This window comes from Phragmites australis, chromosome 17 (genome assembly GCF_958298935.1).
Source record: "Phragmites australis chromosome 17, lpPhrAust1.1, whole genome shotgun sequence".
NCBI lineage: Eukaryota > Viridiplantae > Streptophyta > Magnoliopsida > Poales > Poaceae > Phragmites > Phragmites australis.
The window spans coordinates 26,140,056-26,165,817 of NC_084937.1; the positions used below are offsets into that span (position 1 = coordinate 26,140,056).

The window sequence follows — 25,762 nt, forward strand, 5'->3', positions numbered from 1 at the left end:
CTGCAACAGAATCCTTCTCCAGGCCCTTGAACAATGAGATTTCCGCGTACAATCCATTATTTTCTCCAAGCCAATAGTTTACATCACACTGGCCATCGCTACAGTCCATGGGCACTGTAATCATGTGTTCTAAACGGCAATTCCTCCCAGCTATGCCTATGCGCCTGTCTGCACCTTGAGTCCTCCAAGAACCCAGTTCTTTCTTTCTTTCTATGCGGAGGTGTGGACGTCGGCGAGATGATTGCACCCATGTTTTGACCATTGCTGTGCATGCAAGGCGGTGAGGAGGGAACGAGCGTGAGGCATGATGGTAAAGGTAGCTTACCCAACAAGATCTAATCGAAGCACACAGTTGCAGGCATGTTGCGCTGTATAATATTGGATCAGATGGCTCTGCCGTGCCAGCGCCTGAATGGTTCGATCCTAGTTCTCAAATGGGAAGACAGCACTAGTAGCAGTGTTACTTGACATGGATACAATGTCCGAATTCGATTCAGATTTAAATGTTTGATTCGGTAAAAAAAATTAGACATATGAAATATAATTCGGAATCGAAAGGTGTCGAAATTCGATTTGGGTTCAGGTGCCCGATTAAGAAAAAAAATGGACACACATGTCAGGTAACACTGAATAGTAGTAGAGTATTGGTCGACCGTTCGGCTGAAAAGCTGTTCGGCCGGGCAGATGGCCTGCAATTCAAGTATTCAACTCGTCATCACTTCTCTGCTCATGACATCACTCCCTGCAACTTGAACTTTCCGGTGCGTTGAACGGAAGAAACCGGTGGAGTTTCGATGAATCCATGCACTGGAGGGCGGTGCGCGAACCTCAGATGACACGCGTGTACTGTGGCGTAGTACCATCACGCAATCTCGAGCAGTGACGCCAGGAGTTATGGAACTTTGCTAGTACTGCGTCCTGGAGATTGGAGAATTGAATTTGATCCACGAATTGTTGAATCTTTTCGGTTCCAAGAAGAAGAAACGAGAAACAGGGCAAGAACAAAAACAGAAATTTTATCTACACGGAATGCTTTCTCTAATGATGATGATAATTGATGATGTGTTTTGTTGAATCTTTTCAGTTCCAAGAAGAAGAAACGAGAAACAGGGCAAGAACAAAAACAGAAATTTTATCTACACGGAATGCTTTCTCTAATGGAAGGATGGCTGGATTCCAGCTTCGAGCAGCAATCCGTCACCAACCGATGCGAAAAACGTGGAAAAGATCGGTTCTTGCAGAGAGAACCGCCGTCACCGGCTGCGGCGGCGAAGGGAGCAATGCAGGAGGGGAGGTCAGAAGAGGTTGAGGACCTCGCGGATGGCGGCGTTGCAGAGCGGGCAGCGGCCGCGGCCGGCGCGGAGCTCGCGAGCGCAGGCGCGGCAGAAGGTGTGGCCGCAGGGGATGAAGGCCGCGCCCTTGCCCCGCGCCACGCACACGCAGCACCGCGCGCCCACGCCCCCGCCCCCGCCCTTCTCCGCTTCCTCCTCCTCCTCCACATCCACGCGCTTCCACTGCCCGCCGCCGGCGCAGGCCGGCAACTGCTGCTCCGTCCGCTCCAGCAGCGCCATCAGCGACACCCTCTCCCCTCGTGCGGCCGCCGTCGACGCCGCGGTGGCCGTACCGCCCGTGCCTCCTAGCGCGGGGCGGACGCTGCGGCGGCCGGAGGCGACGGTGGGAGGGCGGTCGTCGTCGGCGCCGCGGATGACGTCGAGGAGCGTGCGGCGCCTCCCCGCCGCGGCGAGGCGGCCGTCGCTTTCGCCGTCGTCGCGGAGCTTCAGGAGGTTGCGGAGGTTGGACGATGCGGCGAGCTGCTCCGCCAGCGTGACGCCGCGCCGCAGCGGCTGCGCCCCGGCACCCCCTCCATCCCTCGCTCCAGCCATCAACTCGGGAGAAGCCAGCCGCGCGCTTGTTCGGGCTCCACCGGTATCCAGTTCCAGTGACCAGTTTATACTGGCGCGGCTAGTTTTGGAGGCGTAGTGCGCGCCTGCGCGGACGGATGCGGGAGAAGACGCGCGGTTTCGGGCGCCACTTGGCGAACGCGCGCGCTGCTCGGCCGGACGAGTCGCGTCAGACGCGCCCGCGCGGGAGAGTGGCGATGGCTGACGGTTTCGCCCCCGTTTTCCACCGTGCGGCGCGGACTTCGGCGGGGTCGGGAGCAGCTGCGGCCGACCGACCGACTAGCGCTGCGGTCGTGCGCCGCCGTTGCCTCGTGATGGGACGGACGGGAGGCAATGCGCCCCTCTGGGCATGGACAGGCGCCGCGTTTCGCACGGCGGATCAGGCCGTTTCTGACGAGTTTTAGTGGCCGGCTGCCTGAAACTAGTAACTCCTATTATGAGTAGTCATATACTTTCCCATTATCAGTTCAATTGTTTAGGCAAAATGCTGCAATTATTAGATAAAAATAATATCAATAGCGCAAACAGAAATACATCAAGCATGCAAATACCTTCCAAAAGGAATCAGGCCCCATCTGTTTCTCCAACATATCTTTCCGACAACGGGGAACTCTATTTCTATTACTTTTGATAATGGAATAGCTGTGTCTTATATCCAAAATGCATACACTGAAAAACTGATAACAGAGATAACAGAAAGAGAGGTTCACTACCAAAAGCCATAGAGACTAGCACACCCAGAGACTAACAGTTATTTGAAGAACAGCTACCTGTTAAAAAGAAAAAAGAAAAAAAAATGATGGGAACAACGCATATAAACCAATTTTATAGTTCAAATGCTCAAAACTTACTGTCTTCAATGAACGAATTTTCCCATATGAACCAATTGTTTGAGTTTCATATAAATCACTTGAAGCAGCTGGACACCTCAAAGCAGTTGCGCCACTAACATCAAGTTCACATGCAGTGCAATTAGCCTATTACAAATACAAAACAAGATATTAATAATGGTATTAAAGGATCATGTTAGTTGAATGAATATGTAAATGCATTGCTGAAGGAGTAATTGCAGCAGCAAAGCCAGAAATTGATACTTAATCCTCAATAGACCTATGAATATTTTTCCCTCACGACCATACTATCAACCTTATGTATAAAGGAAGGCAGTCCATACTTGGTGGTAAAGAGTTATTTCTTCACAGATTCTCAAGCCATATTAAGGTGAATGCACATAAGAGAGCAGATAATTATATCATTTTGGAACAAAATTGGCTGGGAAGTGATGGAAAATAGAAGATTATTTACATTTACATAAATACACAATGTGATATAACTAATGTATATTAGTTTGGTAGGTAGTCTAATCAACTATGTACATTTTGTTTGAACAACACATACTACTATATATGTGTGTGCATACATCACATGGTAGGTACAAACATGTAACTAAGACAACAAAAAAGATACATCATGCGTAGTTGAAGTGCAGGCATGAAAGCTTACTTCAAGAACTACCCGATCCAATTGCTAGTTTTAACTATCATAGATTATGGTAACAAGATAAATGACTATATAAGGATAGGTTAATAACTTTAATTAAATACATATAGAGCAACAAAGAACAATATATCAACAATTTTGATAACAATAACATCACAGAGACCATTAGCTTTATAACACATTTTAGCATTATTAACATATAATTAGCATTACTTCAACTCCAGCTTCCCCTTGTAGGAAATTGTTTGTCGGGAAAATGAGACACCTCTATTCCCCGATTCAACTATGAATAATTTTTAGATCTTTGAGTAAACAAGTACGAATAATTTTAATTTCATGTTTAAATACAATGTGATAAATCTAAAGAATCCCATTAAATCTCATTCCAAATTTATATATATCAAACTCAACATATCTATATGACTGGTGATTTAATAATAACAAGAATGACACTAACATGTGCTTTTAGAAGAAGAAAAAAACCTTGAAACACCTATAACATGCAACCAGCCAAACCATCCAACAGCCATTTTGCTCCGGTAGTAAATTATACTGCCAATAGCATTTTACCTATGTAATAACGTACACAAATTAGCAGGTAGAGATGAATTAGAGTCATTGGGCTCCTCTGCACTCGTGTATATTCCAAACCATTGCTTTGCAAGGGTGTAAGCTAGTTTGATTCTTGTCCCAATTATCTAAACTATTTTACAAGTTGGTTACAACAGTGCAAGATATATATCAACAAGACAAGTTTCCAATCATCTAGCAAACATGTTAATCGAAATGTTCTAAAAGGACAGCATAATATGCTGAACAATAGGACTCGAAGCAGATCTTAATCATGGTTTATGGATATGTTCGTACTGGCATTAAAGTTTATGAAGCACTATACAACAAACATACAAAATAAAAGGCACACAAACATGCAGAAGTATTACACATACAGTTTCTCACAAACATATTCACAATATGAAGTGTCATACTGGCATCTACGCAGGAATCTGACTAGTGAAAACAGAAATACTGAGAAGATGGCAGATCAGTTTCAGAGCATAATGAGAAGGATGTGGTGCTTTGGAATGTTTATAGAAATAGAATGGAGATTAGGGATGACACTTCAATGGTTTTTAATCTCTAGGATCTGATCCCAAACTATAACATTCTGAGTTTTAGTGTGTTAATTAATTGCAAATTTTACTTTAAATTAAAACTTTTTTTTATTAATTAAGTCAACTAAAATCAAGGATAAATACATATTCAAATATATTAAGTTGACTAGGTATTCCAAAATACATTGGAATTATTTCTAAAATAATCCCTGCATTAAATTGATTCATGTGCATTAGTTTATGGTTTTCATGTTTCTTTGTGTGGAGATTTAAAATTGAATGTCTCTCAATTTCAAATCTATTCCTAGAGTCTAATCAGCTTAATTCCAAATTGAATTCAAATCTTTTGATTCAAATTATCTTCAAAGTCTCAAGATCCAAATCCAAATCACAATTCAAACATCTCCATTTAAATTTATACCAAACCCAAACCTAATTCCAAAACTAAATTCAAATACTCATTTCCTTTTTCTTTTCCTCCCGGGCCCAATCTCTCTCTCTCTCTCTGTCTCTTCGTGCGGCCCAGCCCAGCCGGACCGACTCCCTTCCCCATTCCTTCTTCCGCGCCTAGGCCGCAACTACGCTGCCGACCCAGCTTCCGTGCGAGTTAGCCCGCTTGCACGCCCTGCGCTCACACACGCTACGCCGACCACATGTCGCCCATCCCATGGTCGCCACTGTCGCCTTCCTCCTCCAGTGCGCCACCGTGCCTCGCTATCCTGCGCCACCACGACGGTCGGCGTGAGCCACTTGCCTCTTTGGCCCATCATTCTATGCTCTCCTGCTCCTTCTTCTCCTCCTCCTCCTCCTCCTCTCTCTCTCTCTCTCTCTCTCTCTCTCTCTCTCTCTCTCTCTCTCTCTCCCGCATCCCAAGAGCCTGACACCCACGACTTCCACGACCCGCGCGTGTGGCCGGTGTAACCTGGCCATGCGATTAGAGCTTTAGATTCCCGTGATCATTAGTTGTACAGAGGTGGTCCCGTGTGAATCGTGATTAGAAGGTAGGAGGATTAGGGTAGTTGGACCATAGTCACCAGAAACAGGGTCGATGCTGTGATCCATGACCCTAGATCGTGGGTCCGGTCACCGCTTGGATGAAGCCACGATACGCCATCGTGAGAGAGAGAGAGAGAGAGATGTGTGATGGGTCGACACTCTTCTTCCTGGCAAGCCTCGGCGATGCTAAGCGGCATAGGCAAAGCTTGTTGGGTAGTTTGGACGGGGCTGGGTGGCCACCTAGCACCAGAAATCGCCGCTTAGGTTTGGGAGAGATGAATGTACTTCGTCTTCCGCACCGGCTACATCTCGATTTTGCCGCTGCCGCTACTTATTTCACTTGCTAGTGGATAATTTTGCCTGTGCTACTACTCAATTCAGCCATGGATCTGTGAGAGTATGAGGGAGAGGAGGCATTGGAAGACCATAGCTCAATGGAGAGGCAGATGATTGAGGGAGAAGCGCCAGATGGAGGGGGAATGACGAGTGGTTGCCTCCTTCGATGGGTTTATAAGTGTGTCATAATGTTGCTGTTATAATGGTAGTAGTCCAAGTAAAATGGCATGTAATTTTATTGACAGGTTGTTGTTAGGGGCGTAAGTAAGATAGTAGAATGAGGACACATTTATAGTGAAGTTCTTTAGTCATACAGATTATTTTTCATATGGCATCAGTGTCTCTGCTAGTTAGGTTTTGTACGGGTTGGCTTTTGTCCCGAAATTATTTCCAGATTTGGACCCACAGCAGAACTATTTTTTGGCACCAAGGTTGGTGGCGCCTATCTGGTGCTGAGCTTGAGGACACATCAGCTTGTGCTGGAATGTGAGAAACGACCACCACACAGTCAACAGCAGGTCAGGCTGAATAGCCTGGGCGCTGACCTGCACATGCTCCGCACCAAATTCACTGGCAGCGAACCTTGTAGTTACCGAACAAAATTCACGTTATTTTCGCAAGATTCATTTACTTTGGCTGGTGGGTAATCTGGCTGCATGCATGTCTCTCAAATCTAAGTGTGCATGCATACATTGGTTACCAGGGGCAGAGCCAGGCCCATGCTGGGTGAAGCAGCACGGGTTCAGCTCGTTCGGCTCAGGTAATTCCTATAGAATTTGGGTCAAAATACTAGATTTAGATCAAATTTAGCTAGCCCAGCACCTATCCATAGGCCTAGGTCTTTCCCTGTCGGTTACCTTATGGATCTAATATTAGGTTGGATCTCACTATTTATGTCTAGATAGTGCTTGAGTGAGAGTGCGTGTTTCAAGTCCATTTTCCAAAATAGTTTTCCCACTCGTTTAAATCTGGAAAGTAAACCGAAAAAATGACCAATTTGTACAAAATCTACCTCTGCTAGGGTATACTTCTCTCAAAGTTTGATGAGAGTTAGTATGAATGTTGAGAAACTTGCAGCATGCCAATTTTGCTCAATGGTGAAGTATGGACTGTTTTGATCACAATTTATAGTTGGCTGTGCATCCGAGCAGCTTTAGCGGTACTCACACCAATGCCAGGATATAATTTATTACCATCATGGGATGATATTCCGCTGAATAAATAAATAGTAAAAAGCGTCCATTGTCACTCCTGGAATTAGTAAGTTTATCATATAGATATAGAAAATTTTCATCATTAAAACATTCTTGTATCCATAATTTGTGGCCATCTTGAAGCTCATGGTATGATAGCTTTTAAACTTTTTGAAAATATATATACAATGTAATTTAATTCTTTCCTTGCTTCACAACAGTGAAGGTTATTCTGTAGATATCACTGTCTATAATTAGAGTCACATGCTAACTTGTGAGCCTCATGAATATTACTTCGGCATCTCCTTTTCCAAAAGTGCTCTTTCTGATTGTTTTCCTTGATAGGTAGTTGCTATGAGCTTATGGTCTGAAAATTCACGCCTGATTTTGAAACGCATTAATCATTTGCCATTTTAGAGGTTGATGCACACCATTGCGATTGGGAAAAGTAGTGTGGTCACCCTTCAAAACGCAGCGTGCCAGCATGCAGTCTGACACCTGTAGCTACAAACAACACAGTATTCTGGTTAGATAACAAGAAATGGAACTTTTCCCAAGAAGCACTGGCCAATCGTACTCGTAATCTTATATGTTCATCAGTAGCACTAATAGATATTACAATAAGAAATGGAACTTATGTTCCCCCAAAACTGTATCTACGTGCCTTAATCAAATGGACTTCTATCTTTATCTGTAGTCTACAAATCACAAATGTGATCAAGAAAAATAACTTCTTTCCAGGATTATTTTATGAGAAATTTTACGGTGGTCCAAAATTAATATGAATTATCTATTTTTAGAGTCTAACGGTCCAGATTAGTCAGGATACTACTTATTTTTCACCGGTAGTATAGGTAGTATATGTGAGTAGTATGGTAGTATTAGGGTTATTTTGGGAAAAATAATACATGACATGAAAGTAATTAACTGCAGTTATATATCTCTAAATAGAGTAATATTTCATTACCGTTTTAATATTTTAATCTGCATTCAGCATGAGAGTTCATTTGCTACCCATTAGCTAGGGTTAGCGATCAGATGTTTGCGGTTTCTATTAGCAAAAGCATGGTGGTTAATTTTAATAAAATTACCATAATTATCAAAATATCCAATTATGTGGATCGTCGGATTAGATTTATACTACCTCCTACCTCTAGGTAGTATGGACCACTGTAAAAAAGCTCAATTTTATGTGCGCTCTCTTATCCCTATGTCTTCTGTGGAATGATTTGAAGAAAATAAAAGACACACTGATGTAGCTCCCATTAGCTTCTCTACTAGCAATTATTTGACCTTTTGAACCCTTTTTCTTTTCTTAGCAAGAGTATATTTTGTTCTTGTAACATCATAGCCTCTACTGTGTAGCATGAGATTGCATAGTCTATTTTCCCAATTCTGCTTGTAACGATACAACCACGTTGTATTTTAACAAATCCCTCATTTACTCCATACAAGAAACTGATAGGCAACTGTATCTTGTGTTCTTTTACTGCCAGGAATACCGGAGATGGCAGCCCCGAATTCTGTGGTGTCATCCGTTGGCAATGGTAATCTGGAGGCTGGTTTTGCCAAGTTGCAGGGTGAAAATTTTGTTTACTTTATGCAAACTTATTCAGTCATCTTGGGACGCAATACTGAAAAATCAAAAGTAGACCTCGATCTCTCTGTCCTTGGTCTCGGTGGAGGCATGAGTGTTTCCCGTCGTCATGCACGCATATTCTATGATTTTAAACACCGCCATTTTGCCCTTGAAGTCCTTGGCAAACATGGATGTACCATTCAGGGGGTCAATAAGTTAGAAATAAGAAGGGAAGACAAGGATACAGACAATTACAAGGATGCAGACAATCAGCAGCTCCTACTGAAAGAAGATAAAGATGTTGTGTCATCTCTTGTAATCCTGATATCTGACCTATGTGGTCCTGGAGAATGGGTGCCTATGGCGAAACTCCTCCATTCAGAGGTTTGTCACGGAAGAAAAATCATCTGTCCAGTTTCTAGAATTCTTAAAAAAAGATATAACCATTGATACTGAAATAATATGGAAATAAATTGTCATCTTTAACTCGCAAAAGGTGGTTAAGGTTTCGGAATTGTGACCTTAAACTCGATATCATTATTGACTATTGATCATTATTTGATAAATGGTAAATTAAATTCAAGACTTGGCTTTATCTTGTAGTATCCATTCAATTTACACGCTGCACAACAATTCTACCATATGTCCTTTTCTTTCTCAATTAGTGGCTGTAGCGACTGCCATTGTGGTAACAATTTCTAGGTAGTACAAAGACAATGCATTCGTTTGGAATATAGCGGCCACTATACTGGTGGTAGCAGTGTTGCAAAGTCGTATGTGCAAAATTGTCAGAATATAAATGGCTATGATGTTTCTTAATTGATAGATGATATCTATTCTTCATTAATCTGGCATTCTGGTACCAGAAAGGCTCTATATATACATGAATGACTTGCAGTTATGGATATTTTTTAAGATTTGATATTGAATATAGCACCCGTCACTTTGAGAGCTACCTGATAACCTCAACCTCAAAGCCAGTCCATTATTAACCTGCCGTCTGCTCTTTGGAACTTTGGTTCCTGTACTGTGATCTTATGATTGTTTTTCATCGTATTGCTACAGTTGCTAACATGCTATAGCTTGTGCACATGCTGTAAAGTTGTTTGATTTGTAGAGTAACTCTTGATTATTGTCCGCAGCTTCTTGAACGCTTTGGTGAGATCTGGTCCCATGACAAGGTCCGGAGGTACCTGACACAAGAGGGAGGCTCATCAACTGAAACAAAAGGCAGTCCATGGTGCAGCTTGTTGCCGCTATTCAGGAAGTACCCAGAACATTTTGTCATGACTACAGTGACTAGAGGGGAAGTAACATCAGAGTATGTTGGGTTGGTATCCCTAGTATCCTAGGAGAATGGACTAAGAACTATAGGACCATTCTCTGCATTTTAAGTTTGCTCAGGCCATCATTATCCTATGTTCAAAAGAGAATGGGGACATATCTTTGTTCGTATCCGAAGCTCATGTTGTAGGGCTATCATGCTGTGTTGTAAACCTGTACACCTTTGTTGTGGGTATCATTAGGATTGACCCCCGTACTCCAGTGCTACAATTTGCAAACTTCTCTTTCGAAAAAGAACTGGATTTGTTGGGACAATGTTCGGTGTATTCTGTGAGCGTATACTGTTTCCGCTAACTTAGCTCAACGTGCACAGCCCCATTGTCGGATGTTTTGAAAGCTCACACATCTTTTTTTTATTTCTTATTATGAAATAGAGGAGAAAGGTGTCATGATCCCAGATGATCGAGCACCCCGAATCATGCACAGAACTCTCAATCGACACAAGAGCACTACAATCAGATGAAGTTCAGTAGTTCCTTTACTGCCGCCAACCAAGTTAATCACAGGGAAATGGATACAAGTTTGTGGGGGAAGAGGAGCATAGACAGAGGATAACAATTCTAGGCTGGGTAGGGGAGAATAGCAGGGGAAGGGATTGGAGAGGAGGAAGAGGTCCGGAGGAAGAAGACGGCCTGTTCTTCGATGATCTGTGCCTCTCTTCGTTTGCTTCTTTTGTAGACTCGCCTCTGTTGACTTGGCGCCACTTGTCAGCATCAGAGTGAAGGTTTGGTCCACTTGGCAGCTGGGAAGCCAAGTCCGTGACAAAAGGGTTGTCAGCTGCTCGCAGACGGCAGAACAGAAGAGTTAGACATCTAAAGAAGTTTCTCTGCCAAAACTAAAATGCATTGGTCACAATCGCATTGTTGGATGTCCTTCACAAAATTGCACATTTTCGTGAAATAGGGAAGCAAAGGATAAATCCACGATGTCACCAAATAGCTGGCTAATCCTTAATATGGAGGGAAGCAAGGGTTGTGAACTGCTCACATTTGGTGTCTTCATCGAACTTCTCTGCCACCAGAAAACAAAAATAATAATAATTGTACATACGACTGACTGGTTGACCGTACGTATAAGTAGTGGAAAACAGTCGTCGTATGAATAACCACACACAAAATAAACTTTTATCTTGATTCCGCAGATCTGACTCTGACCTCTGGTTTGTCCATGGAGGGAACCTGTAACTGAAATCACTACCCAAGTTTGATGAACATGTTCTCCCAAGCATTTGCAGATCTGTTTTGTATTGTGCCATCGTGCTTTCTTTTATTTACACATATCATAGATCTGTCAACTCATCCAGGGGTTCATCTAAAAAAACACTACTCATTCAGGGGTTGAAGCTTTGAAGCAACAATGTCACCAATTCTGCAATCTGCGATTCATGTGGATTCCGTGTGAGCTATCCCGTACGGAAATACATCAACTAGCAGATTATTGGACCAACAAATATACTTCATTGTAATATACATGAACCAATATACTTCTACTATATCCATAAAATTACTAAAATTGGGATCAGATATTTTGTTAGGAAATAACCTGTACAAGGATACTATTGCATGTCATTGGCTTTTCCCGTCGACACAAAGTTGTAGTTGCCGGAAAAGACAGGTTATTGCGTCATAAAACATTGTCCACCAGTACAAAACGGGCAGCAGTTACAATTCCAGCTGAGATCCAACGAATGTCACAAATTGGCATGTTACATGTCACAAATTCATCACAAAATTGTGGTACCATCGATTCTCAAAGGATGCTCGGCCAACCGTGAAAAAAGCAAAATGGTGAAACAAAGGAGAGCAGAATACAATTGATACAATTGATCAAGGCCATTTTATCTAGCTAGCTTCCTCCACACGGTCCGGCCACGGTTGATCTCATCCCCAGTCCCCGCGAATCTCAAGCAGTGCAGGAACTGCTGTTGCTCTTCTTTGTGCGGCGCTGCGAAAGCAGAACCGTTCGTACTTTTCTCCTCTCCTTCCTCTATGTAAGTAAGCGAATCAACTATGTCATCATGTTGGCATTCTCTTCTGTAGTCGAGAGTGATCGTTTGCAACTCATGCGTATCAATTATATCTTGAGGTATGCTCTGCCATTTTTAAGGACGGAGAAAGAGCTATCAGAAAGCATCACAAATCAACAAGGATGATAATATCCATCTTGAAGGAAAACAATAGTTTAAAAGCAAGACTAGCAGTAAGGAAGGTCTAATGAACACTTACTTCAAGGATCCAACCAATGTAAGTAACATTATTGACATGCTGGTTCATGTCCAGATCAGCTCTTCTTGGCTGCAGTTCAGAAATCAAGGTAGGTAACTAGAATTGCTGAAGTGCAGCGCTAAGAACTGGAGTATTCACGAAGGGGAGAAGAACTAACCACTAGCCCTAGTCTTGAGTATTGTGCAGGATCTGAAAGGATTGGAATCTTCTTCAAACTGTCATTATTTTCCTCTGGAAATGCTAATCTGCAGTGGTACCTTGTTACAACTCCTGTGACTACTGTGTGAGATTATAGTGACAATCTTTACAAGTGGACAACCACAACAATTGTGTGAGACTGATTACAAGTAAAAATTGTTCAAGCTATTTTCAAGGTATTCAGATTAGTTAGTATTATCCAATGAACTACAAGTAAGAATACTTATAATAGCCCAGTTGAGTGTAAAACATCCAATAGACTTCAGCTAGAATCTAAAAGACAGAACTACTTGGGAACTTCATTGCATGAACTGTATGAAAATATCAAGAGTACATTTATGTGCAGAATATCGAGAACAAAAGTGAGTCAATTTACCTTGGAGTCTTTGGACAATGTATAAACACCTCATCCCTCACTTCATCACTGACTCGCTGAAGTCTGCGTGTATTTTGGTTCATCATGACCCACTTGCTGGACAAAGCAATATGACTGCGTTACTTGTACTGTACACTGTGATAAAAGATATACAATTTTGAAGTAAAAGAAAACAGAGAATGAAACAGACAAGCTCGGTACTATGCTCCAGTTCTGTAACAATTTGCTGCACTGCTAAAGCCTCATTAGTTGATCTCCCTTCCTAAATGTGAAGGTTCCTTCCAATTGTAGGTCAACAGGAACAAATATTAACTGCCTATTCAAGTGCATGGTAAGTGCCACCAGAGGACGAGGCATGGGAAAGTCTACACATTTTAACGATTGAAACCATTGGACTGAAGGTCTACATTTACCTAACAAGAAGTTGGGGATGAAGTTTAAAAGGCAAGAGCATAGTTGTTATGGCGTCAGGATATCGTCGCCATAACGACGATATGTCGTCGTAGCGGAAATCCGCTTGTCGCCACAGGGACGCCACGGCTCCGCCGTGTATGGCGTCCGCCATATCGCCGTGGCGTCCCCGTGGCGCCTGTATGGCGTCCTGTGGCACATGGCAGCTCACCGTGGCGTCTGTATGGCGTCCCGTGGCACATGACGGCTCTGTGGCGGGCGCAATAGAAGGTTAGGTTGGTGGTGACTTACCTGGTAATCCAGTTAAGGATTGAGGAATCCGCCCGCACCATTCTATCCGCATCCATCGAGAGCCCGCAAGGACTAAGGAACCCTAGCCTGAGCCGCCAGCGGCGGAGGCGGGACAATCGATCTCCGCCCGCCCCTGCACCCGCTGTGTTCGCCGCCCCCCCCTCGGATCTTCGGCCACCCTCGCCCTCCGTCGGCCTTGCCCTCGGTGTCTCCCTCGTCGGCCGCCCTCACCCTCGAGTTGACATCTCCCGAGCCGGCCACCCCCGGCCGCCCTCCATCGAGTAGCTCCTCGGCTCCTCTTCTATTGTGTTTTTTTTGTTATGTTTCAACTCTCACGCACACTAGCAGCCAGCAGGCCAGTATCACACTATGAGCACACGCACACTAGCAGAGTAGCAGTATGCCAGTAGCACACACACACTAGCAGTAGCAGTGTAGCACACTTGAGCACTTAGCACGCACACAGCTCAAGCACACATTGACACGTAGCTCAAGCACACATTGACACGTAGCAGTAGGCTAAGTGTTAGCTCAAACAGGTATAAAACCGCGCGTCCTCCGCCCCTGTTTCTGTTTCACCAAGAGCCCAGGACATACAAATATGGTTCCAAATGTGGTTGCAAGTATGCTATCAACTTTCAATGGAATAAAATACCGAGGACCCTTTTTTAGGTCAAATATTATTATACTTTAGAAGCAAGTACCTAGTAGCTCTGCCAATAACTTCACCATTAGCCAAGTCCTTAAGGATCCAATCACGACGAGTACCGATCCTTCCATCTTCTTGGCACCACGTTTCAATCTCAACAACATCACCCCTAACAGCAACAGAGCTACTGGTCATGATTAAATTTCACCAAAAAAGAATGAGGGTGGAAACAAAAGTTCCATGTAAGATTGAAAACTTACCAAGCTGGGTACTTGTAGATCTCAATGTGCATTCGGTTCGTCACCCAAATAAGTCCGAGTTTTCTCATTGTTGTGGTCGTGGCGAAACCATCAGTGGAGAACCCAACACTTTGTGCATGGTTACATCCCACCTCCTGTTTTTACAAGAACGCTTACAGTAAAGAAATGATACAGTAAACAAAAGTAATTATGCACTTCTTTACAGTATTCCGTGATATAAATAGAAGCAGTATCGGTAACTAAGAATCAGTTGATAAAATGGGAACACTTGGAATCTCTTGTCCCTTTTGGTGTCGATTCAATCTTCAAATTTAGATTCCAAACCAACAAATGCGCTGAATCCACCTAATTCCACCACAGTTAACTCCAGGGATCTATACTCTATATGAATTTCCTTTGTGGATGCCAAAGCAAGCACATTCAGAAGATTGGTGACAGTGACAACCTCCGTGTGTTCTTCTCGAACATGACTTAATTGATAATTGCCTAGAGGCACTGCCTATGAGATCTTTAAGCACACGGATTGAAGAGCTCTATCTCATCTAACCCAGGGCTAGTGGACAATGAGAAGTCTACGGTAGGTCTTAGCATTGTAGTGGTGCCATCTACGCATGTATACACACTTGGGGCGAAATTATGCTCTAAAACAATGACTTGAATAAGATCAGGACAGTTAGCCTTTTAATCCACCAAGGCACCGACCAAGCTACACCGTAGCTCAACTTATGCAAAAGGGCATGCACAGATTCGAGTAACAGCAACTAGATTCCTCTTTCAGAATCCAATCCTAGCACAGAAGAGGAGCTCCGATTGTACCACAAGTCTGGAGCTTTCTAAATTCAGATCCAAACATCGAAACTCTCGAACCCAAGCCGTCCTCAAATCGAGCCCACAGAGAGCACGAATCTGGACTTTAAAAAAAAATCCGATCTTGGCAGCTGAAACAGAGTCCCCACGCCGCGAGCGAGCGTACCTGGAGGAGGTTAGCGATAGTCTCGACGGTGGCCGTCTTGTTGATGCCCACCTCGTAGCAGCGCACGATGAAGCTCTCCTTATAGGACAGCCCACCCTCCAGGAGGCTCCCCAGCCGCAGCCGCTCCGCCAGGGTCGGCCTCTCCGCCTTAGCCTCCGCGTGCGCCGGCGATGCCTCGATCCCGGGCACCTGCTGCGCCCACCGCGCGCACCGCACCAGCCCCGGCGCCGCTTGACGCGGCTCCCGCCCTCCGCGGAGCGGCGCGCGGCGGCATTGCGGCGGCGTGTGGCAGCGCAGCATGGGGGCGTGGGCTTCGGGTCAAGATTCGTGGGCCGGCCGCCGCCGCCGCCAGGGTGGGGTTTATATGGACGGCGCGCGGCGTGGGGCGGTGGCGCGGCTGGCACAGCACGAGTGGATTTATCCAGGGGAGCGGGCGGTGGGCTGGGCGCACGGGGCGATAGGAACGAGGACGAGACGAGACGACGCGCTGGCCTGCTGGCGACGGAGGGGAGGAGGGCCAGCTCCCTGGACCCCGTGCATGCACCGCCACTGGTCCACGCCTTTAGGGCGGCGATTGAGACGCGCCACGCAAGTGCTCGTACACAGCCGTCCTGAAAGGCACAGGTACCGTTGCTGTGCAGCCGTCTGATCGGCGATGATCGATCATGGGAGTGAATCTAATGCATATATGTTTAGTTTTTCGAGTGGAATTTTATAAGGTTATATAGTATAGTTTGACTAAACGAAAATAGGTTAGATAAAGTTATATTAGTTAAAAGTAAAAGTGTTTGATTAATTGTATTTGTTTCAACATGTTAATATAAAGATTCTATTTACTTGATCGAATCTAATGCTTTATGAGTGGAGGTATAAATTGAGATTGTGATTGATTGTTTTTATAAAAATAATTTTATAACACTAATAAATAGATCAGTTTATATAAACAGATATAACAGTCTATGTTCGTTAAATCAGACTAAAAATATAGACTAAAATAATAGATATTAATACCAAACGAGTTTCCTTTTGAAATTATGCTTATCCACCGAGCAGGTAAGGGCAAATTCGAACCAACACACCGCGGTGTATGATGCAATGCACTCGTCTGTCTTTGTGTAAGTTGAGTGAGGCGTGCAAGGGGTTGGTTAATGGTTAGTAGTCCATCTTGATAATGGCGCTAGTCCGTACTACATCGTTTAATAAGTCAAGGAACTGTTGTAACTAACTACGGAAACAAACACACACGAAACGAGCAAAGTATGCACTGCACGCATGGCAAATGTCACGCACTGGATCTTGTACCTGTCTCAAAAGTTCTACACGCGTACATAATGGGTTATTTTAGGATTTGGCACTTAATTCGGTAGCACTTCACACATAATGCGTCAGTGACGTCTGGTTCGTCCTCCTGTAGCCTCGTGTCAACGAGACATTTTAATGTAAGTCCTAAATCAATATAGGAATTGAGGATTCGTTTGGCAAGATTTCAGCTTCTAGCTCCATCTAAAATTTATAGTTTCTATATTGGAATAAAATGATCTAAACATCTATTTTTAATCTAAAATAAAAATAAAATGAATTGCACAAAACACCACATTTTAGAGCCATATTATCACATTACACTAGGTTTAAGCACATGTTACACCTTACACTAGATTTTTACCTAAGAATTCTCATTTTGTACCACATTTTAGCACTGAATAGGATGGAGTGGCCTTGAACCTCCTGTGTCAGCCTCACAAACAGTTTGGCATTTGGGGATAAAAAAAAAAGTTGAGAAACCGTAATAGCAAATGAGGCACTTGAACGTACGAACAATTCGATATAAGAACGAGGATGTTAAGTTCCACTACAAAATGTGAAATAAAATTATACTATATGATTATCTCGGTATGCCTCATTTGATGTGTTATGGCCTCTCAACCTTTTTTTATCTCAAAATGCGTGTCGATGTCACTGCCATTTTTCATGTCAATGGTCCAGATCTCCCAACCATGTTAGCTATGATAGTGGCAATCCATGTGCCACACTCAAACCGTTTGTATGGCTTACATGTGGGCCCAAGGCTACTCTATCATGTGCAGTACTAAAAGGTGGTGTAAAGTGAGAATTCGTGGGCTAAAACCTTGGCTAAGGTGCAATAAAGGCTTAAATCTATGTGACAATATGATTTCAAAATATAGTGCTTTGTGCAATTCACTCATAAAAATAAGATGGCTCATCTAAACAACCCTAATGTATCCGCAACTCTAGCTCTATAAATTTTTAGAGTTAGAGATATCCAACTCTAAAAATTCTTAGAGTTGGAGCTCTACCAAACAAACCATGAATTCCGTGCAAGTAGTGCTTTTTCAAGGTTTAGCAATAGTAGTACAGTACTGTAGTAGAGGGCTATGGCACCGGTACAATGTGGTGCCTGCAAGCAGTTGGCCACATAGATTGTTTGACATCCAGCACAAAAGGTAATGTCTCGGGGTGGGTAGCAAGGTGGTGACCACCCTTCAGCCCATGTCCCGATGAAAGTTGGCAGAACGTTGGCCTTCTGGCATGAGCGTCACCTCCATGGAGGTGCCACCAAATGAGAAGCGGTCAACAACTTTCATCGACCTTGCTCTGAAGATCCTCAATGGAAGCTTGCATATCACTGACTCGAGAGTTAATCTACGGCCTCTAGACGGTGAGTGCTTCGATGGCTAAAGTGTTGCAATCTAGAGTCATCTAGATCGTTGCCAACAACTTAGTGATCTCTCCCAGCTCCTTCTCCATCACCGATGACTTCTTCTGCTCTCCAGTCTGATGTTGATGCCTCTTCAGATATTTTGTGGATCCAGGATGAATAGCTCTAATACCAATTTGTTATGAACCACTCACAATTAGAAGGTATAGGTAGGTAGCTATTCCGGCCAAATTCTCAAGCAATGCTCGTTGTCAGCTTGTCTGATTTCTGTTCAACCTCTTCTCCAAGAAGTCTCTCTGCTTAAATACATTACAGGTTTGAAACTCATGCATGCCACGTTCTGGTCCTCGACTAGTACTGCCACTCTGGGCCTGAGATCTTGACATTGGACTTCATTATCCTCCTTGGCTTGTTAGCTTACATAGACCCACACTCTTCCTTCGACCTGGACTTTCTTCAGGCTGGGCTTCTTTCTCTGTAGTCGTTCCGGCCTGTGCCAAGCGCTTCTCTCCATCCGGCAAGGCAGCCAGCTGCCTTATGACAGGTAAGAGGCGGTTGGCCCCTGAAGGAAGTGGTGATCTAACTAATCATGTATGATGGCCTCACTGCCATGCCCATGTCAAGAAGGGCGTCGTGCATCTGTGGGGAGCCCTGGGCAGCTTGTCAATGATGTCTAAAGATAGTTCATGCTTGCAATGCACGCTGAAACTGTGGCGAGCGGTGGCACGCGAATGTGGATGAGGTGGTACATATTTTATTTACCGACCACCCCAAAAATTTCGTTTTTCCATACCCGACGGCCAATGCTCCTAAGATCATAGAAGCAATGCTGCCACAAGTGTTTTTCATATGTGCCACCATCAAATTGGCATCAACAGGTGGACGGGATTGTCGTTATTTCATTTACCAACCACCCTAGTCAGTTGTTTCTCCTTTTCTTTTTCTGCAGGTGGACGGAGTAAGAGATTTTGTAAGCTAATATTATTGTGTGCATTCTTCTTTAGTGAATGAGGATCTGGAACGTGACACGGGTGTGATTGAAGGTGACACCGAGCCACACGGGTTCTATGAATTCTGTGAGGGTAGCATCAAGCAGTTGTCTGAGCAGTAAAGCAAACATCTAAGCATGTTTCTCCTATTAATTTAGATCATATGTGTCTTGTATAGCTAGAAACTATGTTGATGCATTACACTCCGTCTTGAGTTATTGGTGATCTATCTCCTTATAACCAGGGTTTAACTTGATGATGGTCTAATTTAAAAGTTAGCTGAAATGCTTAGTCATGCATAGATTTTGCAGTAGAAGTCGAGCGGTGGTTCAACCCTATTTGTGAGCTATAGGCTTTAATTACTATCACACTGATAACAATGTTAGGTTGATGGTGTTGGTTGGTTGAGTAACGAGGATGAGACGAGATGTGGACGGTGTTAGGGATGTTTCTCCTGCCCTGATATGGAGTTCCCTAAGGTAGATCGGGAGAGGAACCGGACACCGTAGACCGCTTACGTCGCTTAAGCACCGATATTGTTGTTGTTGGCTCTACCACTTACCGTACTTACCACATGTTGATCTAATGGTAAGCTAAGCCAAATACCTCTGTAGTTGTAATCATTTGACCTTGCACATCCACGGTGTGAGCGGGTGGGCTTGTAAGAGACACTTGAGGTTGCTCTGGGAGTTAACCTAAGTGGACTTCACACTGAGCGATTCCTGATTTGAATTGTTGTGGCTTATTGGGAAAGGTTGACACGAGTACCCCTTGAGTGGACCTGTGTGGTCACTCAAGCCATATGATCCTTGAGTCTTGTGGGTGAAGTTGTACCCCCTGCAATATGTAAAAATATTTTGAAATACCACGCTCTCGGTTATAAGCATGTTTTTGTCTATTTGTAGCAGTCGTAGAGTTTTGCGTTTGGTTTAAGGTGGTTGATAGGTTGAGATAGTTCTTTACATATATTATTACTATGGTTCTTTTTGCATATATATCCAGTTGATGGTTATGGGTTAGATAGTTGTGTCGATCAAGTCTACATGTCACACATGTTTCTGTTTAATTTTTCTTTCGCATATAAATTTACTTAAGTATGTGGTTGTATTATTGCTAATATCCTAATTCATAATCCTTAGAGTCAAGTTATCTATAAATACATAATATGAATTAAGTCTTGCAATTACCTTCATACCCACACTGCTCTTTTAGGTGCTACCAGTCATAAGGAGCTGGTCTTTGACTACTTTAGACCCACTGAGGGTGACAGTGGGTATGAGTAAGTAACTACTCGAAGATCATACTTTTGTGATGGAGGCTAATGGCATATGGCTCCATCCTCCTTTTGTTGTTTATAGTTTTAGCTTCCACTATATAATTCGCTTTTGTCTAGAAATTGATTAGTTTCAGCCTTCTCCTAATTCTCTTTTACTGTAAATTGTAAAAAATTATGGATGCTTAAGAACTTGTAATATAATTAAATTACTCGCTCTTTGTTGCGATATGATATGTTGAAAGATATGTGTTTCGATCTTGGCCATAAAATATATGACAGGACTACGAGAGCGGTATCTGATTAATTATTGAAGTCGTGATTAAGTAAATGATTGTTTAATAATTAATTAGAATATTGTTTGGACAGTTCGTTCCAGTTAGTGAGTCAAGCACAGTGTCAGTTTCCTATTTGTGGCCAAGTCACCGCTTCCGGTTGAAGCTATGTGTTGTGTCGCGCTTCTAATTCACCTCCTCTTACATACATATATAACTCTGAGGTCATACATGATCGATGATGATCCGAAATACATAAATAGTCTAAAAAGCTAATGCTAGACTGTTATCCCGTTTATTTATTGTTTTTATTGCTAATGCTTACTTTACTTTGTCTTTATTGCATGTGAGTACAACCTTATAAACTTAGAGACAATCTCGATATGACGACCACCAGCGCAGCTTAATTAGAGGTAGTCTAAAGACAGACATAATTAACTGGAGTCGCTTTACGAAGCCCTGGAAACCAAGAAAAATCATTCGTCAAATCATATGAGATAGTTAGATAGCGTGTGTGCTGTGAAGTAATATGTATAATGAGATAAACTGTATTTTATAATTTCAACATAAATAAACAAATTTTATATATTTTTAATTATTTCATTCTTCCGTCTTTTATATACTGACTATACTGATACAACCATAAATATTACATTTAAAATTATAAAAATACAAAACTCGACAAGAGTTTCCTTTACGTTAAACACCAGTAGGACAAGTTACAAAACTCGACGTGAGCTCATCATAATGAGCTTCACGAACGAAGCCTGGACGACGGCTCCGGCTCGCTCCTGCACCTCTCCCTGGAGGGCTTCCGTACGTATAAGCGTGAGGACGGAGCCCCCCTGCTCGAGCACCTGGTCATCGTCGCTATCGACGCGTCGAGCGGTGCCAGCAGGTGCACCCACTCTGATACGCGCTCCCGGTCGAGGGCGTCAACTTCGAATCGGAGCAGTCCCGGTACATGGCCAGGGACTACGTCGACATGTTGTGGCGCACGACCAGGTTCCTGTTCCAGGCCCGGCTCCAGGAAAAGAGTCAAACGATTGGTCATTTCTGTAGCATAGTCATCCGGTTTCCCTTGTTGGCTAAACTTAGAGTTCATCTTCGCGCTTGCCAAATTCCTGTAGTGTAGAGAGACTAAGGAGAAACCAGCAAGTTAGCTTTTGCTTCAAAATTATATTTCTTCTCTCCTCTTTCACAAATTCAAAAGGTGATTTTATAGAGCTCTTAAAATCACACTGATATTTTACTTATAGAATAAATAACAAAGAATCTATTTTAACTGGTTCCTACTAAAAAATTCTTACAATTTTAAATGAAAATTCTCCAAATTTAACTATTTTTATTTTGCTTGAATTTTTAGAGCATAAATTTAATTTAAAAAATTACTTGTATGTTAACTGTTCTTACAACATGTGTATTTATATGATAACTGCTCTTACATATTCTTACAACGTGTGTGTTTATGTGATAACTGTTCTTACAACGTGTGTGCTTATGTGGTAAATGTTCTTATAGCATATGTACTTATGTGGTAATTACTCTTATAAATTTTTACAACATGTTTATTTGTGTGATAACTGCTCTAACAACACGTGCGCTTGTATGCTAACTGTTCTTATAACGTGTGTGTACTTGTGCGATAACTACTCTTACAAATTCTTACAATGTGTGTAATTGTATGGTAATTACTCTTACAACTCGTATGCATGTGTAGTAACTGCTCATATATAGAGCAGAGATATAACCGTTAGAAAGTCATTTAAAAAACTAGCAGTTAGAATATAGTTGTTGAACAAAATAGCACTTGGAATAAAATTGTTGCAGGATATGGCCGTTACGAATAAAATATAGTATATGAGACAAAAAGTGAGATTTAGCTAGTCTGTTAGAATGTGCAAAAATATGAAGATAATTTTTTAGAGTGAATAGCCAAATAAAGATATAACTAGCCAAATTTAACTAGTCTGCTGAAGTTGATCTTATACAGTAGTGTCATTTGATGGGTCTCACACTCCCATCTAAGTCTAGAGTCTGTCATCGATAATAGGAAATAGTCCACTATTTCTCTCAGATCGATCTCCGCCCGGTTTAATTTACACACTCAACTTTTGGGTGTGGTATTCAGTCTAGTTCCCGGGCGTATGTGCTGTAGGTAGGTTATAGCTCCAAGAGTTGTGCATGCAGGGAAGTTGTGTATGCCCTCGCCTGCATATATTACCTCAAGGAAGCGGCATTTTGTGCTCCCTGTTTTTCTTTTCGAATCATTTATTTGACGGTAAATGTTTTTCTTTTACTCTTCAAATCATGTGTGTGTATATAACTTGTACTGTGATTGCTTCATTTGCCAATTCATCCATATTGTTGAAAGTATATATGCAGGATTAGCTAGCTGCGGTATGACAGAAGGAATGAAGATCGGGAGCCATGATATGGCAAAAGTAAAACACTTCTCCAATTTGGAAGCAATCAAAGGATAACCGGCCTGGTAACAGCCAGTTTTCAACACTAATTACATATGTGTTCATGCATTGACTGTCCAATAGTAGGTCTCCTAGCTAGGTAGCTCTAGCTAGCTTAACGTACGCGCATGCAGACTGCCACGCAATTGTTCCTTTATTTTCCTCTATTATCCACACCACTGTGCTGATCTATATCTGCCGGCGATCGATCCATTCAGCAGTGTTCTTTTTCAAGATGAACACCGTGAGAAATCTCTTGCGTTTCTTTCTCTTCAGTTCCATAGCCTGTATGGTGCTGCTAGTGCTGCAGCGTTCTCCGTGTCCGTGCTGCGACGTCGTACCGGCACATGAAGAACTGACCTTGGGTACTAATGGAACTCGAGCCGTTGATCCCAGCTTGAAGAAGCTTGGCATGGTACGTAGTCGATCGATCTTTGATTACCTTGGTTGATTGAGCCTTTCTGTATTCTTCTTCGTCAATTAATTTGGTCATTTTATGAACTCGATCAACAAGCAACAGGCTGAAGGCAAGCTTCCGGAGGTGCTGAGGAGAGCGGCCATGGAGGACAAGACCATCATAATGACCTTCACGAACGAAGCGTTCGCGGCTCCCGGTTCGCTCATGGACCTCTTCCTGGAGAGCTTCCGCACGGGCGTGAGGACGGAGCCCCTGCTCAAGCACCTGGTCATCGTCGCCGCCGACGCCAAGGCGTTCGAGCGGTGCCAGAAGGTGCACCCGCTCTGCTACGCGCTCCCCGTCGACGGCGCCAACTTCACGTCGGAGCAGCTGTTCATGGCCAGGGACTACCTGGACATGATGTGGCGCCGGAACAGGTTCCAGGCGCAGGTCCTGGAGCTGGGCTACAGCTTCGTCTTCACAGACGTGGACATCGTCTGGTTCCGGAACCCGCTGCTGCGCATCCCGGTGGGCGTGGACTTCGCCATGTCGTGCGACATGTACCACGGCGACAACCCGTACGACCTCAACAAGCGGGCCAACGGCGGGTTCGTGTACGCCAAGGCGAGCGCGAGGACGGTCGCGTTCTACGCGGGCTGGTACGAGGCGCGGAAGGCGTACCCGGGCAAGAACGAGCAGGACCTGTTTGACAAGCTGAAGCGCGAGCTGTCGGCGCGGCACGACGTGGCGGCGCAGTTCGTGGACACCGCCTACCTCGGCGGCTTCTGCGAGCGCGGGAAGAGGAGGGACTTCCACAAGCTGTGCACGTTCCACGCCAACTGCCTCGTCGGGCTCAAGACCAAGCTGGAGAAGCTCCGCAGCGTCCTCGACGAGTGGAAGCAGTTCAAGGCCGGAAACGGCACCGCTCTTACGGACTGAACCAGTATCAGTCAGCATCGATCGTGCGCGTTTTCTCGTCTATCGAACAGATTATTTGGTATACACAAGTGCTCCGGTGCTTCTGTACAACATTCGTGCGTAGGTAGCCACTTTGAATTCCATTTCCCTTTCCCGTTGTATATAGAAGCTTAATCCAAAGGACGACAGCACTAAAAAGCTTTAAGGTTACCGAGTGTGAGTGCTATTGAATCATCATCGAATAGTGTTTTTTTAGCAAGTGTAAATGCAATATGGTTAAGTCACTGCAACAAAAAGATCATCTGACCCGGGTCATTAGTGTCGACTAGGATAGAACTGGCGCTGATGAATTATCAGTATCGGTTCGTAACATCTCGTGGTCGATCAGTGATCAATGCCAATTCGTAACTTAGTATCAGTGTCGATTCTAGTTACCCGTCGACACTAATACTTCAGTATCGATTCATGATTATTAATCAACATTGATACTCATTATCAGTGCTGGTTCGTGTAACGGGCCGGCATTGATAATTTAAACGGATCTATAATTTTACAAGGCAAAGTAAATAAACATCCATATCCATCAGCTTTATCTTCTCACCTCTCCCTGTCCTGTCTCACTCTATCCTCGATCTACTCTTTCTCTCTATCCTTTCTCTCTCTCTCATGTATCTCCTCCCTCGCGTTTGTGGCACCGGCCTAGCTCCTTCGCCCACGCCCCTCTGCTGCTCCACCATGGTGGCCTCCTCTGCGGCCATGGCACTGCCGCTCGTGTGGGTCTGGCCGGGTGAAGCGAGCGGAGGTCCGCGGTAGTGGAGGACCTGTGGTGTGGTGACAACGGAGGAAAGGGGCACGGCGTCGCTGTCCGTGGATCCTTCGCCACACGACGAGTCGTACAACTCCCCTGTGTTGTCCTCTCCATTCGTATTAGGTGGTTTCTTCTTGGTCATCTCGCCTTTTCTTTTTTCTGATAAAATCATCTCTAACCTTTCTTTCTTTAGGATAGGTACTTACAGTGCAGTGTACATCCATGTGATTAGGGATTGGAATCCAATGCATTCTTAGCTACGAATTTCTATGAATTTGGAAGAAAAATTTGTTTTTTAGGCGAGGATAGGGATGAAAATATGTTTTTCTTTGTTATCGTTTGCTTGATGTCTTATTGAGTGTGATGCAGTCTCTAGATCTATGACTAATATGTAAACACAGCAAGAACTTGGTCAATTTCTTTGTTGTAGTGTTGGATTGATTTTATTTCTTTGATACATGTATCATGTAAATGTTATGAGCAAGCTGCATACGTGCTAAAATCATTTTTATTTCTAAAATGTGAGTTTTTTTGGCTCTGTAATATGTATCAGTGTTGGTTGATATTAGGAACCAACACTGATACTATCAATGTCGGTTATATAATCGGCACTGAT

At 43.6% G+C, this 25,762-nt stretch overlaps 3 protein-coding genes across 3 annotated transcripts; 1 reads left to right on the forward strand and 2 right to left on the reverse strand.

The window, feature by feature from the left end:
• Positions 1-1,045: 1,045 nt before the first annotated feature.
• Positions 1,046-1,935, reverse strand: LOC133897297 (E3 ubiquitin-protein ligase ORTHRUS 1-like). The gene has a single exon (XM_062337971.1). It carries the CDS (start codon positions 1,881-1,883, stop codon positions 1,296-1,298), a length of 588 nt encoding a protein of 195 aa, XP_062193955.1. The 5' UTR covers positions 1,884-1,935; the 3' UTR covers positions 1,046-1,295.
• A 9,668-nt stretch (positions 1,936-11,603) lies between these two features.
• LOC133897263 (oleoyl-acyl carrier protein thioesterase 1, chloroplastic-like) lies at positions 11,604-15,828 on the reverse strand. Its single transcript, XM_062337917.1, has 7 exons — positions 15,345-15,828; positions 14,372-14,505; positions 14,167-14,280; positions 12,761-12,856; positions 12,344-12,431; positions 12,187-12,255; positions 11,604-12,053 (listed from the first exon to the last, which is right to left on the reverse strand). Exons 1-7 carry the CDS (start codon positions 15,642-15,644, stop codon positions 11,799-11,801), a joined length of 1,056 nt encoding a protein of 351 aa, XP_062193901.1. The 5' UTR covers positions 15,645-15,828; the 3' UTR covers positions 11,604-11,798.
• Positions 15,829-23,205: 7,377 nt separating this feature from the next.
• LOC133897767 (uncharacterized protein At4g15970-like) lies at positions 23,206-24,618 on the forward strand. Its single transcript, XM_062338588.1, has 2 exons — positions 23,206-23,438; positions 23,544-24,618. The coding sequence occupies exons 1-2, from the start codon at positions 23,259-23,261 to the stop codon at positions 24,357-24,359; spliced, it is 996 nt and encodes a 331-aa protein (XP_062194572.1). The 5' UTR covers positions 23,206-23,258; the 3' UTR covers positions 24,360-24,618.
• The last annotated feature ends 1,144 nt before the right edge of the window (positions 24,619-25,762 follow it).

Coding starts and splice junctions, on each gene's coding strand:
- LOC133897297 (XM_062337971.1), bottom strand. CDS start 1,883: ATGGCTGGAGCGAGGGATGGAGGGGGTGCCGGGGCGCAGCCGCTGCGG.
- LOC133897767 (XM_062338588.1), top strand. CDS start 23,259: ATGAACACCGTGAGAAATCTCTTGCGTTTCTTTCTCTTCAGTTCCATA. Junction 23,439..23,543: donor GCTTGAAGAAGCTTGGCATG/GTACGTAGTCGA, acceptor AACAAGCAACAG/GCTGAAGGCAAGCTTCCGGA.
- LOC133897263 (XM_062337917.1), bottom strand. CDS start 15,644: ATGCTGCGCTGCCACACGCCGCCGCAATGCCGCCGCGCGCCGCTCCGC. Junction 14,281..14,371: donor ATCTACAAGTACCCAGCTTG/GTAAGTTTTCAA, acceptor TGTTGCTGTTAG/GGGTGATGTTGTTGAGATTG. Junction 12,054..12,186: donor ACATTGGTTGGATCCTTGAA/GTAAGTGTTCAT, acceptor TAAAAATGGCAG/AGCATACCTCAAGATATAAT.